Source organism: Cydia fagiglandana, chromosome 11 (genome assembly GCF_963556715.1).
Source record: "Cydia fagiglandana chromosome 11, ilCydFagi1.1, whole genome shotgun sequence".
In the NCBI taxonomy this organism is placed as follows: domain Eukaryota; kingdom Metazoa; phylum Arthropoda; class Insecta; order Lepidoptera; family Tortricidae; genus Cydia; species Cydia fagiglandana.
In genome coordinates, this window is record NC_085942.1 from 17,430,029 (window position 1) to 17,450,701 (window position 20,673).

General features: G+C 38.7%; 1 protein-coding gene across 5 annotated transcripts in view; it reads right to left on the bottom strand.

Moving 5' to 3' along the window:
• Nucleotides 1-9,967: 9,967 nt before the first annotated feature.
• Nucleotides 9,968-20,673, bottom strand: part of LOC134669117 (tyrosine-protein phosphatase Lar) — a 680,297-nt gene continuing 669,591 nt past the window's right edge. For all 5 annotated transcript variants that reach the window (XM_063526652.1, XM_063526651.1, XM_063526653.1 and 2 more), the window contains 7 exons: nucleotides 20,458-20,597; nucleotides 19,713-19,915; nucleotides 16,385-19,514; nucleotides 16,187-16,297; nucleotides 15,237-15,406; nucleotides 14,022-14,157; nucleotides 9,968-13,620 (listed from right to left, as the gene is read on the bottom strand). In XM_063526652.1, coding sequence (XP_063382722.1) covers nucleotides 13,552-13,620; nucleotides 14,022-14,157; nucleotides 15,237-15,406; nucleotides 16,187-16,297; nucleotides 16,385-19,514; nucleotides 19,713-19,915; nucleotides 20,458-20,597 — 3,959 coding nt within the window. In that variant the 3' untranslated portion in view covers nucleotides 9,968-13,551. The remainder of the gene's footprint in view (nucleotides 13,621-14,021; nucleotides 14,158-15,236; nucleotides 15,407-16,186; nucleotides 16,298-16,384; nucleotides 19,515-19,712; nucleotides 19,916-20,457; nucleotides 20,598-20,673) is intronic.

Genomic DNA, 20,673 nt, shown 5'->3' on the forward strand with positions numbered 1-20,673 from the left:
AAACAGTATTTTTCTTAGTATTATTGCAAACAGTAGGTACCTAATTTCGGCAGTATTTTTCTTGTCATCGGGAACAGTTTTCTCGAGAACGGTTTTTTCAGTTCTTGGAGCTTAAGAATACTACTGTGTAGGTAGCTGCTAGCTACGTTTAGGATTCTACAGAGAAATTCATCTGCCAGGAACACTGGATTAATAAACACGGCCTTTCCAGCAAACCTAAACCCCTCTGGGTCTTTGTGAATCGAAGCAAGCGGCCGCCTTTGAATGCTTCTCAATATGCGACTCGCACTGCCCCAGAATATGGATTTAGATTTACGAAACCCACTTGAGTTAGCATATCAATCGGGCGTGGACTCTCCTTGCTGAGTATTGAGCAGATGACCTGAGAGGTGGTTATTAAGATTTTGGTAATCGCAGTTGGAAAAGGAAAGTATAAGGTTAAGGCAGTAGCGTTAAGGTGAGCGATTATTCACGGCCACGGTTAGAGTTAGACCAAGAAAAGTCTGCAGCGATTTTGATAGCCCACGCAGTGCAAGTGTTATTTTAAACGACAAACTTCTATGAAATTATGACGTATAAATAACACTTGCACTGCGTGGGTTATCAAAATCGCTGCTGACTTTTCTTGGTCTAACTCGAATCTAGTAGTGAATGGGTGCATGAGGTAGAAAGGATCATGCCGAATTTGGCCTACGATTCGATATTGTTATATATACGATAAAAATCATAATTCTTACAATGTCATACATATATTAGATTCCAACGGTATACCACCCATGTTTAGCGAGTGTTGGGCCAAACTTGTATGGGAGCGAAACATCATCCTTTTCGGTCAATCTTGCCGAAATCTATTATTCCTTAGAACATAGTTTACCTATATCCTAAAACACGTTTAAGATAGTACCTATTGAGTAAAAATTATGTTGTTGATGATAACAATACCTAAGGTACCTCCTATAAATTACCTTCGCGCGATAAATAATTTCAAAAACTCCATAAAAACGTACCTGGATTGTTTCACAATTTCACTTTCGCCTTTCATACCGTACTTACGCTAAGTCTCCTAAAAGGGGCTAAAAATATGATTAATGCGTTTCGTGTTTTACCAAATCGACGGGCTCGCGGCTTAAATCATCGGCTTAGCCGCCATATTGGGCCGCGGTAAGCCCGCCATAAATAAACTGACTGACACTTGTCTATGGTTAAGCGAAGAGTTCTGTCTAGGGCTTTACAGACGTTGCAAAAACTAGGAGCTAAGTAGGAGTAACGAATACTAATCGATCTAATTGTAAATCGCATGCAATTATTATTAACGTGATTTACTATTAAGTACTTTATAAGGGAAGATTCCAGCCCTTTTGACTATTAACATGTTTATACTAAGAAGGTGGCAGCGATCTAAGGGCGCCTACTAACCTAAAAAAACCGAAAAATTACTGAACCACGCATTTTTCATGGTTTTCGTCCAAACAAAAATACCTCAGCATTTCGCTGCCTATACAGGGTGATTCATGAGACGTGAGCAGGACTAATCCTGCACATTCAGTAACTGATAATTGATCGATCACCGTCGTATTTAGGTGAAACAATGACACTTTTTCCTATTTTTAACTTTTTGGGGAGAGTAAATTTAACTCTCTACAATCATGGTTACCCTACAAGACCTAATTAATAAACATAAAACCTCTTTAACAGTATTTTGATTACGAAGAAAATAAACTGTCAAACTTGAGTGAGATACGAGTTTTCAAAAGTAACCAGGCCGTGATGACAGTGATGACATTCAATTTGACACAGAATATCGGTAGTTCAGTATTCTAATTTTAGGGTGACCATGCATGTCGTAAATAAATTTATTATTTTTTTTTTCAACACGAGTAGAAAATTAACGTTAATCTCACTAATACTGATACGAAACAGTTGCTTATAATTTACAAAATGCGCAGTGTTAGTCCTGCTCACGTCTCCTGAATCACCCTGTATACCTACAAAAGTGGGCATTAAGAGCACCTACCGGAAGAAACTTCGCGCCAAAAATATCCGCCACATTGGAATAGTTTTCCAAATAGTCCACACAGTTCACGTTCAAAGTATCGGCCACAGTATAATTTTATTGTTCTTTATAAAGAGACATAGCTACCCATAGATTTATAAGGCATAGATTCCTAGTCCGTACACCCCCAGTGAAGCCATTTCAAGTGCGACGTCACGTCACACTCGTATCGTCGTATTCGAACGGCCGTCGCAGTACTCAAAGTCAAATCGGTGTGTGTACACCTCCCGTTTAAAAATCAAAAACTACAGGAAAGATGTTTGTTTGTACAGTGAATGGGTGTCACAACACATCATATAATAATAACAAACCGCCCGATATTACATTTCACGCGTAAGTACCGAGTTTACGGTGATATTTTTACATAATCGTAAATACAAAAATACAAATTTTCGTCAGCTGCCATTTCTTCTAAATGTTGCCAGTGTAGTGAATATTTTTTCCTCCAAATGGGACATGACGTCTACATTCTAAAATAAATACGCTCAATTGAATTTCATTGTATAATTGTAGAAAATTATAATTAAGTTATTTATTTAGGTATTTAGTTTTTTTTTTTATTATGTGTAATGTTCGTTTCAGTTTTCTGACTGATCTGCTGTCTGCGAGATGGAAGGAAAAAATTAGACTAAATCGGAATGACGCATTATGGGGTTACATATCAGAATACCGAAAATCGATTTACCTAATGTTGAATCACCTATGCTCGTTTCACCTATTTTTTAAAATACCTAATGATCAATTAACCTAAGCTCATAACACCTAATGAACGAATTACCTATTGCACGTTTCACCTACAATTGGTTTACCTAAGCTCAGAATACCTATGCTCGATTCACCTAAAGTTGAAACACCTAATACTCGAAATACCTAAAGCTAATATACCTAATACACGAAACACCTAATGTTGATATACCTAATGCACGAAATACCTAAACTCGGTATACCTAATGATCGAATTGCCTAAAGTTAACATACCTACTGCACGAATTACCTAAAGTCGGTATACCTAATCATCGAATTACCTAAAGTTAACATACCTAATGAACGAAATTCCTAAATTCGAAACACCTAATGCACGAAATACCTGAAGTCGATGCGCTTAATGAATGAAATATGTACCTAAAAAAATATATAATTATTGTTTAGTAGAATATTACTAAGACATACAACATTTAGTATACATTTTTTAGCCAAATCATTCAATTGGCTAACTATTTTTTATTATAATATAAGGTCTAGTCATTTGCCAGAGTCGAGATAGGTGCGACGACGAGTAAAGCGAGGAGGAGCGTGTTAGGTTAACTGCGACCAAACAGTGCCAAAACAGACTTTTATTTCATCGTCATGATGTTAACTTACAAAAATTAAGTTTTTGATAAGATAGGATAAGATAACTAATTTTGTATCATACTTACAAAATGATTCTACTACCTAAAAAGTAGCGTTTCAAAAAGTGTATTATTTTTAAGTTGTTATCCGAACAAACAGTTTCTACTGTAAGATTGGGAAATCATACGAATTATTGGGTGGAATTGGCACTTGATCATTCGGCAAAATGATATGAATTTTGTTCTAGGTATATAGAGTTTAGGTATTCCGTGCATTAGGCATATCGACATTAGGTAATTCGTGCAGGAAGTATATCAACTTTAGGTGTTTCGTGCGATAGGTTTAACAGTTTTGGGTATTTCGTCCATTAGGTAAATCAAGTTTAGGTACATCGTTCATTAGGTATATCAGCTTTAGGTGTATCGTCCATTAGGTATATCAGCTATAGGTGATTCGTGCATTAGGTATAATAGCTTTAGGTGAAACGTGCAATAGGTAAAACGTGCATTAGGTACATCGTGCATTAGGTGTTTCGTCCATTAGGTTATTTAAGCTTAGGTATTATAAACTTAGGTCAGTCAATGTTTAGGTAAATTGATCGATAGGTAATTTAAAAATAGGTGCATCAAGCATAGGTGATTCAACATTAGGTAAATCAGTTTTCGGTATTCTGATATGTAACCCATTATGGAAACATTGGAAACCGACTAATACACAGTCGAATATGCTCTGTCATATTTAAATGTATTCTTATTATTTTATGCACTTTTATTTTGTTGAATAAAAATAAAATAGTAAAAACTTATCAGCTATTTATTTAAACCTTATTTCACAAAGGACAGATATGCAATAAATCCCAAAATAAACAAAAGCTTTTGCTACAAAATCGAATCTACACACTTCCTAATTATTAATAACCAAGTGTGGATGTTGTTAAAAATCCCCTACTTTGAGAGATGTAAATGAATACTGGCAACATATTTTATATATATGTGTGTGTTTGCTGAGCGTAAAACACGAGCGTCGCACGCACACATCCATCGTGTTTCGGCTTCACTTTTGGCAGGTTCACCGTATGGGGACTATCTGTCTATGCGTTATTAGTTTAAGTAGCTACCTATCTCTTTTGAATTACATACTTTTGACGCGTAGCCTGATCCGCTTCATTTGATTCTGTACAAACTGACAAAAATTTCTTAAATAAAACAGTGTCCAGTGACACAATGTATTTCCAAGGTCATGGAACAAATAATTTGAAAAATGTTCTTTGAACCAAGAACATATTTCAAACGAAACCCCGTTTTATTCAGATTAGGTAGGAACAATGAATTCTCGCTCTTCGGGCGGTTATTATAAAAGATGCTATGCCATTAATCATGCCCCCGAATGAATTGTGTCACTCAATAAAGATCTCCACCCACCGGGAAAGAGTTAACTAAATAATAATTTACACCTAAACAAAGCGATATTTTAAGTATTCCTTAATATTATTTAATTTAGACCCAGTTTTTAGTAAGCACTTAAACTAAGTGTAATTTCATTCACTTTAGAAGACATAAGTTTTAATTTGCTGCTGAGAATCAAATTTTTTCATAGAAATTAAGAATTCAGAAACGGAATAAGTGCCTACAAATGAGCAAGCTAAGGTCCGACCAACAATAATTTATTTAAACTTTATTGCACGATATAAAATAATAATGTCAACCATTAAATGCGTTTTTTAAAATTATAACGAGCTCGTGAACGCATCACAACATATGTATTTAGTAGATTTGTTTTTTTTAATACTGTATAAGGTATATTCCCATTTGTCTCCCCAAGTCACCGCCGCTATACATGAGGCGGGGACAAATGGGAGCACACCTTTTATACATATATGAACATAGGTTCATAAGGTTTCTTAAACCTCTAGATATAAGCGTATCGAAAAATCATTTATTTACATACAATTACAGTGGTAGGTAGTAGTACTACTAAACGAAATTAATAACTATATCTAGGCTTATGTCTAGATGTTTAAGAAACCTGTATTGCCCCCTAAAATAGGCCGTTATTCCTATGTTTTGTCAAAATGCGTAAAACGATGCTTACTAAGTGGAGAATTTAATGGGAATCGTGAGAAATCTTCACCAGGTTAACTTTGGCGTAAGAATGAAGATTAACAACTTTAGGCGGTACCGCAACGCTATAATATCCGAGCTGTTGGTTTTGAGACAATTTGTCGGGCCAATTTAATTTAATGTGAGATCTGGCGGAGGAAAACAAGTACGCCGAAAACCCATTTTGTTTTTAAAAAAGTAAAAATTACAGGGACTTAGGAGTAATGTGGCCAGGCCACGAACGATTAAAAAATGCGGAGGGAAAGCCTGAAATACGAGGTTTTTCAACTAAATGTTCCTAAAATCATTATAATTTTAACTGTTTATTCCAGCCAATCATAATTTCAAAACTGCCAATAACAACCACGAAAATATTTATTCATAATAATATAATGTAATATTTTGATGCATAAATTTCTTCAGATTTATTTTATGTTAGCAGACTACCTATCCGATAAAGCAGAAAGTTGTAAAAATAAAATAAAAAGAAACAGGGAAAAATCCGGAACCGCGTTGTATCTGGCAACATTGTTGAGAGCATTTTTTCAGGACTAGCATGGCCACTTATCTTACATTTTACGGAATGGAGACTGCAATATCCATTACTTCAGCCAAATTAAGCCTTATTTTGCGTGACACCATTTGCCTCTTTTGTTTAAGAATTAAGTAGAATGCCTCGCCATAATTACTTGCCTTGGCAAATTGCATATTCCTCCTCAAGGTGCAAATAAAGGCGAAATTTCTTTTTTTTTTTCATAACTAAGCGGCTGGCTGTACATTTGTCAGTTGTCTTAATATTAAAAGTAAAATGTCTTTTGTTATTAAGAAAAATACAAGGCCTGACCTGACATAAAATGCGGCAAAATTATGTACCTACGTATAAACTTCAGAAAATATAGTCGGGCACAACCATCAGTGTCTACAACAAAACGTACAATAGGTACAATTTATACTACTACTTTACGTTACTATACACTTAATATTAAAATTCCACGCCAACTTTTTAGGGTTCCGTAGCCAAATGGCAAAATACCGAACCCTAATATATTCGTCATGTCTGTCTGTCCTTCCGTATGTCACAGCGACTTTTTTCCGTGTTATGTATAAGTCATAATTTCATAGAAGTTTGACGTTTAAAATGACACTTGCACTGCGTGGGCTATCAAAATCGCTGCAGACTTTTTATGGTCTGACTATATCACAGACAAAACATCCTCCAGACTGAGCATACTCGCGTTACCCCCTCTGCCACGCATACGGTAATTTTACTCCATGTTCGAGTCGAAAGTGTCTTTGTGTGACGTCCGTGTCTTTGAACGGACCAATCACGGCACGGGATTTCGCTCACCTCGTCCCGCGCACCCCCGCATTTTTGGCATCATCGGTTGCTTGAAATAATTGCTCCAAACTCGGTCTAGAGTCTAGAGGATTCCTAGTCTATGGACTATTGTACCTAATGTTCTTAACCTCTCGTTCAGTTCATCCATAAACAATACACACCTATTACGTCCTCAAACCAGGGACCCAATACCGGTATATTTTTCATACAAATAAACCAGTATTCAATTTCGGTATCACGGTTGTTTACGTTATGCACTTAATTTAGCTAATGTGATCAATCATTATGCTTATCTAAATAATATCAAAGAAATATTGTGAAAGTTATAGGATATTTAGATTTTTAGTTAGGTATACCGGTAACGGTCCCTGCCTCCAACCGGTAGTCTAGCTACCCGTAAAATTGTAGCTCCTACCGAAACCCTTTAAATACTCTTCAGGCAATTTTAAGCGTATTCACATACTTACAAAGGACCGTCAAAGATTAAATGAGCAATTAAAAGTAATCCATATCTACCAAAGCTACCCCATCGTTGTCGAAGAATTAATTTCGCCGTACCCTCCATATCATATGTAAATTAAATTGTACGCGCCGTTGAGAGCCTAAACTCACCGCATTTGATTTTCTACTGTGGGGGAAAAGTGGGTATTAATTTTAAGGTGCATGTAGTTAAAATTAAGTTCGGTTGTTGAGGACAAACTGATTCAATTGGGTTGGACTGGTGGACATTAATTATGAATGTGGTTATTAAGGTATACAAACACTTGAAAATGATTCATGAAAGATTTCTTATGTATTATCAAATTATGAAATTTTTGTTGTAGGTAGATTTGTAGGTAGTTATAGGTTGTAGTAGATTGTCCCCGCCTCAGGTATAGCAGCGGCCTCGTGAGGTGGGGACAAATGGGAATACACTATTACTTTTTAAGGTTCCGTACCCAAAGGTTAAAAACGGGACTCTATTTAGTAATAGGGTCGCGTTTTTAGTAGACTCCACTGTCCGTCTGTCTGTCTGTCTGTCTGTGTTTCAATCTCATGAAATTGCTAGACAGTTGAAATTTTCACAGATGTATTTCTGTTGCCGCTATAACAATAAATACTAAAAGTACGTAACCCTCGGTGGGCTAGTCCGACTCGCACTTGTCTGGTCTTCGTACATTTAAACGAACGTTGTAGCTTTTGATTTCCGTGGTCTCAAATAGGTATCGATGATCTTAAATCAGGATATAGATAGCTTATTAATACCAAATACATGCGTAGGCGGAATAACTAAGTTTGATATAAACTAAGTCGTATCTATTACAAGTTGTATTATGTTAGCTAGTTATCGCTAACTTTAAGCAAACATTGACGCACAAATTATTGCCATACGCTCAATCGTATCGCGGTATAATGTGGCTCTAACCACGTAATTATGACTTCGTGTATACTTTGACAAAGTATGTTTAATACGATTGTTGTATTATTAACATTTTGAACGCCAAGAACACCTAAAGGCGTCATAACTAGTCGTGCCCACAGCGCCATGGACAACTATTAAGTGTTATGGCGTACGCTGTCACTGTCAAAGTAACCTTCACACATTCAAGTAAGGTTTACACGCCCGTGACCGTGGCGTGTACATGATATGATTTAAAGGGTTCAAAGGGTATAATATACTTATGTTTATGGGAATATGTGTGGGATATCGGTCGGACGGCAATCGAACGGCGATTGGATTGATTTTGATTGAACCATTTCTTTTTCATTTTAATATTATATAATACGTCACTAATGAACAAAATTTCATATATTAAAAAAAATTACGCATTTATATTGACGCAACGTGAGTGATGTGAGTAACCGGTTCTCGATTATTAACCGGTTTTTGTTTTAAAGCTTTGAAAGGAAAGAGTGAAAGGAATCGACTTCCCTTTAACGTAAAAAAGTGTAAGGCGATCACTTTCTCGCGCAAACGTTCTGCTCTTCAAACTGGGTACAGCTTAGCGGGTTCCTCCTTGGAGAAAGTTAGCGAAATTCGAGACCTGGGTTTAATATTAGATAGTAAATTTGACTTCCATTCGCATATCAATAGTATTTGCAAGCAGGTCAGTAAAACCTTAGGATTTGTTATGAGAATATCCAAGCAATTTCACGTTGGAGTGGCTAAGGTTCTCTATAACGCATACGTGCGCAGTAAGTTGGAATATGGTGCGGTTGTCTGGGATCCATATGAGGACAAGTATTCCCTAATGCTTGAAAAAATACAACGAAAATTTGCACGTTGGTTGTATAAAAAAGCTTATGGATATTACCCTTACCTCTACCCTTCCATCTTTGTCTCGGGGATGGTTGGGCTAGACACGCTCGCATTGAGGCGGAAGTTGTTGCTTCTGGTGCACTATCTCTCAATCATTCACCACCAAGTTGATAGCCCAGAGGTGTTAGAGAAGATAGGGTTGTTGGTTCCTAGGAGGATACCGCGGGATGTGGACGGGGCGGTCGCGCCGCGTCGCCGGCCGTGTGTGTTGCTGCGGCCGTCCGCTCGCACATGTTACGCGAGGCACGCACCTACCACGCGTGCTTTATCATTTCTACATACAATGCTCACTCAACACGTTGACGCTGACATGTTCGCCGATCGTTTAGCAAACTTGTGCAAAACTGCTAGACAATTTTTAAATTTTCATACTGCATGACATTGCTGGTAACATGTATTGTAATCTGTTTTGACATTTAATTTACTTTATTTTTATTGTTTTACCCTATTTCTGATTTTAATTTCTTGTTTTCTTAGAGTGTACGTAAAATTATAATTTTAATTTGTATGACATTTTTATGTGCATGTTTTTATATTTTTGTATGTTTTAATTGTTACTATTTTGACAATGTATCTGTTTTTCTAGCGTGTAAGTGATTTGGTCTATAACTGTAAGCTTACATTGTGTTCAATAAATAAAATAAAATAAAATAATAGGCGCGCATGACATTCTCGTTCATGTCTCGAGTCCATCTCATGCGTCGCACTATACCACTATATTAAATATTATTATTAGTTAATTTTATAAACAGTTTACTAAGTTATAAAATGTAAAAACGCCTAAGACGTCTTAAAACTTAAATGTTGTATAGGTGCCTACGCGGTGTAAATTAAAATAATCATAGTTATGGTCTCACATAATTTATTTGTTCATATACATATGTATAATTTTGCGAATCCACTGTGCCCCGAGACGCAGCGCGGGAATTTTTACAAAATAAACATCGCCTACAAACTTACTGCTACATTTACATTAGCCGCCATTTGCAATATTGCGGGCGCCATTTTAATTGCACTAAAATAATTACTTTTTAAAGCAAAGGCGATAGACACTGTGCCTTTTCCAAGCACGAAAAGTAGCTGCGATGCGTTTAAATAGATACGGAATTAGTATAGAAAAAGTCTACAGAGAAATCTATAGATATTCACAGTGGAACTTTCATAAACAAATTCGAGTTTGTACAAATTATTTTTAATTTAAGCAACCTTGGGCATTATACATAAATGTTAAATCTAAAATTACAATTGATAGATTCGGAAATAAAACGTACACAGTCAAATAATTTCTAAGAAGAACACATTGAAAATATATCAGTCTTTTACGATATACACAAACGAAATGATGAAACGTACAAAATGAAGTAAATATTAGTTTATGAATTGGATGATCTATACAAAACAATTCCAGCACCGTATTGATGGCTCGAAGCAACAATCACATTACATAGTAACATAATAGGCTAAGGAAATGATTACTAACAATATTTGGTTACCTAAGCTTACGGACATTGTACAAGAGATCGTTAATGTGCGTTGGAAACCTTCCAGTAAACTGTTATACGGCAAGGAGTAAGAAAAAGCTGCCTTTTTTCCAAATATCTAATATCTATTTTGCCGTTCACCCGAAAAAGACGAAGATGTGGAAGTAAGAAACACTCGTTATGCTCGAATGTAATAACTGCCTTTTCGGACGGACTGCAAGATGGATCGTGGCGGGCTCCAGTAATTAAAACACGGAATGGACGTCATAAAACAAATGCTACCTAAATACTAATAAACGTAAAAGATAATATAAAAATAAAAACCGAATAAAACAAATAACCATCAAATTGGAATGGACGTTAATACAATTTCACATATACGCCATTTCATTCAGTGTATTATAACAGTAAAAGCAAATTAAATAAAAACTGGAATGGACGTTAAATACTTTGCCAATAATATGATAAAACGTAAAATGAAATATTAAAGCCTCCTTATTCAGGTGGCATTATAGATTTTATAAAGCAATGCCTCGGTCCTCAATTCATTAACGAGTATTAAAATTTCGCTATAACCTCAATTTAACAATTATCTCATTATCTACGTACGTTTCGTATTTTATTGTTTGATTTATAGCTAAGACAAACGATTGGCAGTTACGTGAACGACCGCGTTACTCGTCCAAGATAACTAAACAACTGAAAATGCGTCCTTTGTATATATCCTCAATAACTTTAGCAGTTGTCTAGTAGACTTGTCGAGTAGTTACACGGCTGACATACAAGGTTCTTTACGGGAATCACTGGAATTCGCTTCTCCATTAAGTTCGATTCTTAGACGCGTCGTATTTCCTAAGTTAGAAGCTCAACTTTAACACTAACTTATACGTACATCGATAGGTATAAGTAAGTAGGTACATTGTATAAAATTAGTGAAAAACCTAAAAATCTTACTCGATACTAGGCAAGGGATTACTGTAAAAGATTAAACAACGTACTACACTTAGAGATAGCTTAAAGTAGGGTTACAGAGGCATTGGAACCTTCAGTTAAGTCCTTAGTCACTGGAAAGTTCATTTAATGTAGGTATTATTTTTAAAGTAATTACTTAAACAAAGAAAATATTTATAAATTCGCGGTTTAACTTTTGATTAAACCGAGTCACACGTTCATTACATTTATCTTACTTAATTTCAATATTTCAACCGCACTGTAGTTTCGCATCACGCCCAAAATTATGCAAATTATTTTTAAACTACCCTCATATTCATTAAAACATTACCACACCGACAAAACATTTTTTTCTACCTAAATATAGATATGTCATCGAATCACGTTCATCTAGAAGCAAGCAGTGATAAAAACTACATAAGTAATTTAAGTATTAAAAGAAATGTATACATACGTCTGAAAAACAAGTGTAAAAGTCTGAGCAAAAGAAAAAACTTAGCTGCATAACTATGTAAGCTAACTAGCTTGCATTAAAATTAAGGGGTCGCAATGAGTAACTTTCATTGCTATAATTTTAACGATTATAGTTGAACTCTTTCAATAATAAGTACACTAAATCGTACTTTAACTCATATACAATAAAGTCCAAACTTCCATTTCAATATTAAATTGACACATCCAAGTTTCCCTATTGCGGACCCTTAATTAAATTAAATACAAATATTACTGGCTGCCATAAAATTGGGTGTACAAAAAATAAAATAAAAAATTACATCACATACAACTATGTACACAAAATTATGTACTACACACGGGACCGACACATAATTTCATTTCACACGACACAGCCGATTCGTCTAATGATTAACGTGTATTGCAATAATGAAACGTGTTACCGTCTTTACACTACTTAACATATTTAACACACGATATGAAAAATAAACTTCTAAATTACAGCTGCAATAACTATTTATACATTTTACAATATTATGTAGTATATGTGACGACCAGAGATTATTATTACGCGTAAAGTCATCTACCCGTCTGTTGCAGGAATGCTCTGTACGATGAAATGAATGTAAATGGTATCGCGTTGTACGACTAATTTTAATGAAGTTCCCATTTAATCCCAGGCTTCCTTAAAAAGTGTAAAAAGCGTTCCTGCAAAGATCGTAGTCTCTAAGCGCACTGTTTTCATTTACTAATTACTTTATCCGATAGCAAATTATACTTTTGGCATAATATTACACTGACTTTTAAATACCGTCCTTTGATCTGTAATATTTTAAATGCATCTATACTTCAACCGTTTTATATGGAATTTAACATGAACTGTTCCTATTCGAAGACAAAAATAGCATGAACAGCATCGTATAATATCATAAGGAGATACGGGATTAAGTATTAATAGTTATTACCCTTCCGACTCACAATCATGTTTTTTAGTGGTCACATTCATTATATATACGTCATAAGTAGCGTTCCTAGGCACTCATACATCTTTACCTCACATAATGGTATGCTACAACATTGAATTAACAATATTATGGTAAGTCGAACATCACTACGATACAATTGACAGGGTGTGCGAGCCAGAAATTACTAACTTTTGCGAACATGTTACTCAACTTTGACAAAACATGTCAATAAAAGTTACGAAAAGTATAAATTAATTCACGTTCCCAAAGTTAATTCTCGATCGTGGATGATTTGGAAACTTGAATGACGTCTAATGACCGGAGAGACGTCAAAAATATAAACGAAATGTACAAAGTCGGGACAAAGTCAGAATAGTTTGAATAATAAATGAACTTAATTTTTTACTGGGAAATTGTCTACTGAAACTGTCAGTTAACAAAGTTGTTGGTCACATTAAAACTACTGACGGTTCCGACTCGCTCACCCGTCCAACCGGTATTTTGAGAGTAAATGCGTTAAGTTAAGTACATACGTAGTGCTAAGCGTGCGTTCGACTAGACGAGAACGTTGGGCGAGCGTCAGTTGGCGTAGTGGTCGAACGAGCCGAGATATTCGAGTGCGGCGCGGTAGCAGAACTCGTACTGGTCCTGGAAATAGAATTAGGTTGTAAAACTTACTTTATTAGGAAACCGGTTTTATTTTCCCAAACCGGTTACGGCCATTAAAGGAAAACATAAAGGATTTCTTATGTAAACAGGTTGCTGTATATTTGGCAGCATAAAAGGAGTTCATTCCGCAACTGAAGCGTTCGCTCAGAAATTCCTTTGAAACTGTACCGGAGGGATATTTAGATTTTATAATTCGTTAATATTTTTATTTTGTTATGATAACACCTTGACGAAATCTTACGCTGATTGTCGTGTTACGTTACAAAATCAGAATACTGATAATTTTCCTTTTAGGGCAAGGGTCGGCAAATTTTTTATAAAAAGTGCCAACCACAGTACATAAGTGGCCCGCGCTGGAATGTTAAAGTCTTGGTCCTTACCTCAGTCTGCACCATGGCGGGGCGCTGGGTGCGCAGCGTGCGAACAGTCTGGAACACGTCAACCACACCCTCGTACTGCATACGCTCCAGCACCGTCGACAAGGTGATGAACACGCCGGTGCGACCGACGCCCGCGCTGTAAACAAACAAACAATAAGAGCCCTGCCGCATTGCGTGCGTGTGTTCGAAAAACCTATTGACAACCATACGGATTTTACTATCAGCCCAAAATTTGGCAATGTTAGTCCTGATAACCTTTGACCCTCTTTTTTTAATTCTTAACCAGACCCTTTCAGGGGTTAAGGAGGCTCAAACTCACAACCTTAACTTTTTTGTGCCAAATTAAGGTTTAGTTTAGACATGCAAACATGAGTTGACAAATCTTCGAGACTCCCTGTTTTAAGGTGTTTCGTCGCAGACATGATAAACCGGTTAAAAATACAATTATAAAACCCCATTTAGACCCCATCTTGCACATTTTACCTTCCATTGAAAGGATGCATGACGCTATTCATTTAATACTTCCGATAACACTAGAAAGCTAATAATTGGCATAACATTTATTAACATAGATTAAAATCAACGGTATATTCTACAGATTTACACAGGTTATTAAGTTACACGATTCACTTAACTTTTCTTCAGGCGGAGTGCCATACAAACCGCTCTTAAAGAATTAGGTACTTGTTCGAGGAGATCCACCAATCACACCTCTTTAATACCGTCCCGACCCAAGGAACAGAACGTTCCGGGCATAAGGCACTTGTCCCACCACCGACGATGAGCGATAAGCGAGTAGAACGATAAACTAGAAACGAGTGGGCGAGCGGCGAGAAGCGAGTGTTAGCTCCAATAGTTTTGTCGCTCGGCTATAGGCGAGTGTTCGAGTGCGACGGGCTATTACTCGCGTCACTCGCTCGGGCGGTGCAGCGTAGCCGAACACGCAGACGCCGCAGACTTGTTCAAACTACGAAGCGAGCATCGCCGAGCGAGTACCGTTGAGCTAGTTTTATCTTATCGCGGCGACAAACTAGTAGAGCGAGTGTTTTCGCCGGCAGTGTGAACAGCCAGCGATGAACTATTAATATATGTGTCTCTTTTACTAACACATATATCCTAATCTTTTGTTCGTTTCTTGGGCGAGAAAATCGCCGATAGTTAATCGCTTACTCGCTCTTGGTGGGACAAGGTGCCTAAAAAACTTATAAAACGTACCTGCAATGCACAGTAATAGGTCCATCCTGTCCAAACTGCTCCTTGGTCTTGTGCACTTGTCCGAGGAAGTCGATGAAGCCCTCCCCGCTCTTCGGGACCCCCTGCTCGGGCCAGTCTGTGAACTGGAACTGGCGGACCGTCCTGGACGCTCCGTCGCGGGCATCCGTAACCTGCATGACAAAGCCATTGTTAGTTAATGACCAAGGAAGTTTCGAAAAGACGAGAGGAATCTATTGAAGGTACAAGTATAGTAATTTGAGCATTGTCTCTCCCAACTTTTTGACTTGTGGGTCACGGCCGAGCATTTCAGTTTGGTTCTCTCCAGAGCTCGGAACCGGTATTGAAATACCTGTTAATATCGTTCCAAAACCGTTATATTATTTCGTTCATTAAAAAACCGGTTAATTGATGGAACGCGAACTAACACATTACGTTCTCTCTCCTAACCGGTAAGAAGAGGGAACGGAACTTTATGGTTCGCAGGGAACGATATAATACCGGTTACTTTTGGCTTTCGGAGACTCTCGGTTAAACTCGTTGTCATACGTGAAAGAGATACTTACTCGTTCTATCTCGCTTAGATTTTTTCAATTTAACCGGTTAATTTCGTTCCTCAAGAACGAAATGAGAACGTATACGGCATAAATCGTTATTTCAAAAGAACAGTTCTTTAACCGGTAACCGCAAACGGAAACGAAATCCTTTTCGTTTCCGGGCGAATGAACGAAACCGGTTTGACAAATGAGAACGGTTTCCGAGCCCTGGTTTTCTCACATCCTTTTCGCGGGCCAAAAGTAAGGGCTTACGTTTGGCCCGAGGAATGTAGTTTGTAGACTACTGGGCAAGTGTAACTCAAGTTTAACTTTCATAAATTGACTTATTTGATCTGATCCGTGAAAGTCAGTTATCAAACATTTTCATTTAGTGTATAGTAAATAAGAGAGTTTTACCTTGAATTCCCTCAAGATGTACTGAGGCATGTTGTATTCAGCAATAGGATCCACTACGAAGCATTGGTAGCGCACAGAGCGGTCCGACGGCCAGTACTGATGGCATTTTTCCTGTAATTGATTATCACATTTAGAAATGAATAGAGAACTTCAAAAGAGAAATATAAGAGGATAAATAGAAAATAAATGACAACTCACCCTGCCCATTTCCTTTAGTTTCGTTAACATCACGACGATGGTAGAATTATGTTCCCAAAGCATCCGCCAGAAATCGTCCGTGGTATCAGGCAGAGGACCCTGTGTGGCGATGTAAGCCGCTCTGTACCTATAGCCATCGACGAATGAAGCGTTGATATAATCAGATCCATCCCTTGGCGTCAGACAGACCCTAGTAGACTCAAATGGCAAGATATGAACCAGTCTGTTTTTGTGCTTATTACAAGGCAAGCTGGCAGAGACGAAGCGAGTTGAGTCCGCTTTCATGTTAGCGAGTTTCTTAAATTCCAATTCCATTCCAGTGATATTCTCAATAGTATCGATACGCATAAGTTTCTGGATATGCCCGTGTAAATTGCGAGCCGGCACTTCGGTGTCACCACAGACGACAGCCTCGACTAAAGCGTCGTGGATGAAGATGTACTGGTCTTCGGTTTGGACCATGTAGTTACGCTGAGCTCGCAGGCAAGTGACGTGACCATAGATGTCTACGGTGCGCTCGTGTCGTGCCCTTTCTAGCATGGAGTCGATGACGATGAAGCAGCCAGTTCTGCCGACGCCAGCAGAACAGTGAACAACTAACGGGCCGGCATCGGGTAGGTTGAGAGCTCGTACGCGTCGCAAAAACTGTAAGAAGGGAGCTGGATGATCCGGCACACCGTGGTCAGGCCAAGCTGTGAACTGCAGCTGTTTGATCTCCCTGCGCTCAGCACCTCCATTTCTCGTGACTTGGAAAGTTCGAATACAATAAGTGGCGAGTTCCTGAACTTCCGCGATGGTTACGGTCATCATGCCATACGTTTCGCTGCCGCGGCTCGGCCAGTACTGATCGCATTTGATCCTCGTGCGCTCCTCAAGTTTGGTCATCATTACTATCGTGGACGTTCGCAGTTCCCAACACATGCGCCAGAAATCTGCGAACGTTTCTTGCAGAGGTCCTTGAGTAGCAACGTAGGCATTATGCTTGCGGTAGCCATCGCAGTAGTTAGCATTGATATAGTCACTTCCAAGTATTCCGTCTATCGGCTGTAGGATGACTCGGCTGTGATCGTATGCGATGACATTTGCATATCGATTCTTAGGCTTGTTCACATCCATGTTGGAGTGGTCCCATGTGAACTGTTGACCTGGTTCGATGCTTTCATATTCTTGTGAGAATTTGAGATTATCATTTGATTTTAGTCTTTCGATGTGTTCAGCCAGTTCTGAGATGGGTATGGGCGGATGAGAAATCATAGCAGGGGTTTGGAAATTAAGTCTTCGCATTTCAACGGGGTCGGACGGTGCTCCGAAGCCAACATCTGCAGCCATAAGTGGCCGTGTGACCGCAGCCTGGTCTGGTGTTTTGCATGGTTGTCTTCGCTTCTTCACAAAGAATAACATTACTAAGCAGAGAGAAAGACTCAACGCCGCAATGATAGGACCGATTATCCAAAACATGCCCGCCTCTTTTCTGTTCTCTTCTATTCTAATTTCTGGATCTCCATTAATATCTTTATCAGGGCCAGGCCTGCTTGGTTCTTCACCGGGCGGAGCTTCACGCATATCGAGAGATAAGTACTCTGAGAACGGACTCGAAGTGTACAAGTGTTTCTGAGGCGTGTCAACAACAGCCCTCACGAACACGCGATATTTCTTCGTTGGGTTTAATTTTCTGTTCAAGAAACCTTCGTAGTTTTCATCATTTCCGAGGTGGAAAGTGTATAAAATATTTCTTTGCAAGAATTTGGCAGCTATATAAGGAGCATTTTCGTCGTCAGTACGAGCATTATTCTTTATTAACTCGTCTGTTAGGAACTGATCTGGATTCTTATGATTATGGGCCTTATCATCGGGCACTACAACTAGATAATAATGCGAAATGGGGCCGTATTCTTCGGAAGCTTGAGGTAGAATAACTAGTATTTCATTTTCAACAACGCCGTAGAAATCAGGTTTCACCATAGGCTTTGGTGCTGCCATTTGGGTAGTGACAGTGATTTTCGTTGGCGGTCTATAAGAGTCGTCGTTGGGTATGGCACTAACATTAACACTATAAGTCGTGAAAGGAGATAAATCGTTAATAGAATGCGACGTTCTATCGTGTTTGATGATGATTTCTCTTCGAGGTATTTCTTGAGTTTGGGTCATCCCTAATGAGTCAACGAATTCTTTGATCGCGTTGTATGAAATCTTATAGCTAACAGGATTTAAGCGTAACGGCGGAGCCCAGGATAGCGTCATAGAATGCGTGGACACGTCTTGGGCTCTCAAGTATAAAGGCACTTCTTCCGGTTTCACTTTAACTGTAACCTTTTCTGATAACCTTCCAAGACCGTCAGCCGTTTTCACAGCCACACCGATGGCGTATTCTGCGAATTTTTCTAAATTTTCCAAATCGGCGGAATGCGTTACATGAACTGTCTTTTGCTGCCATTCGTCTAAGTCGTCTACTGGTGTCATAGTGTAGAATATAACGTATCCTACTATTTTTCTCCTCGAAGGCACGGGTTCCCACCATACCTCAACGTCTGACTCAGATGTGGCGACAGCTTTGACCGACATGGGTGCTCTGCCGATGTCCCGTTCAGTATGCGCTGTGATCTCCTTGCTGTATGGCCCGGGCCCTTGATCTGTATAAGCGCGAACCTTGAAAGTGTAATGAGCGTCCTCTTCTAATCCAGTGAAAACAGTTTTATTAGCTGTCGTAGTCCTTTCTATAAGAGATGTCTGATCGCCTTTCTTCAAGAACTCGACGTCATACTTCTTTATCTGACCGCTTCGATCGGCTCGAGTGGGTGGGTCCCAAGTGACACTAATGACATCAGGAGTTTGGAAATGATATGTAACGTTTGCCGGAGGTCCCTTAGGCGCACCTTCAGGCGTGAGCCAATATTTGATAGTTTCCTGGCCTATACCAATATGATTACGACCAGCTATCCTAAATTCATATTGTACGCCTCTTTCTAAGTCCATGATTTTGTGCGACGTGACTTTGGTCGAAAAATTCTCTTCTTCCAAGTTTTGATCCTTGATACCGTATCTTAGCCGATAACCTAATAAGTCTCCATAGGTGTGCGTGGGTTTAGTCCACTCTAGTTCAATTGACACAATTGGCTCTCGCTCCAATACCCTGAAACAGAAACGTCAGATTAAGATCCATCAATAATTAATGCTTTTGTCATATTAGTGATGACCACCCACTTTATATGTTGTAATTCATTGAAAAGTATCTACCGTAGGTAATTTACTTCGCCGTTGGTGCTCAACAAATGCAAATTTGGGCTGTATTTTTGCCTGCAAAAATCTCTATTCCGATTTTTTTACTTACTTGAGGTTAACCTGGGGCCTGTTTGGCACCCCGCCGGGCGTCTTGACCGACACGGGCGCGCTCCGGTCCCCGTCCCCCTTACGCGTGAGCGCGGCCACCTGCACGTTGTACCGCGAGTCGGGCTGCAGCCCTGATATGTTCAGTTCTAGCGTCGTGTCGTCCATTACGTTGAAACGCATCGGGTCGTTGAGAAGGCCCTTTCCCTGGGGGAAAGATGTTGGTTAGTTTGATTGCTGATAAGGTCAGTTGGCGCAATGCTCTCATTGGATAACTGACTACTCAACGTGTAGGAGGGTATTTTGTAATGCGTTGAGATGCTTTCGCACTTTTTTTACTGGGAAATGCGGCAGGCATTAAATTTTAGGGAAATTCCATTTGTTTTTTTTTTATCCTGTATTCAAAGAATTTTAACTGATGAAATTCTTATGAAGTCCCCAGACGTTGAGTGTCTAAAATCTTAACTAACAAACGTCACAATGAGGGTTTCCGCGATCGAGATTTTATTTTCACAGCACCGTGACGAGAGGTCTTTTCGACAGCTGCTGTCAAATTCCACCAATAAAAAACATGGTTAAACATGATTGGTGGATTATGACAGCTTGAACTTTCGCCACGGTGATGTCATATAGTGAAAAACTCGATCGCGGAAACCCTCATTCCATCCGTGATGCAGGGTTTGTATTAAATACTGAAACAACAGTGTTGCATTTCCTACTTTTTGAAATACGGCTACAAGCATCCTTACCTCTTCCCGAACTTCTTGCACATGCACATGGTAGCCTCTTATAATGCCATTCTTCTCCTTCTCAGTGGGCGGCTTCCAGGTGACGTGGAGCGACGTGGAGTTGATGGCCGTCACCTTCACGTCCTGAGGCTCCCCCGGCACTGTGACCACACAACAGAATGTTTCACAACCGTCCCAGCACTCCTCTAATACAGACCTAATGCCCTATCAGCATCT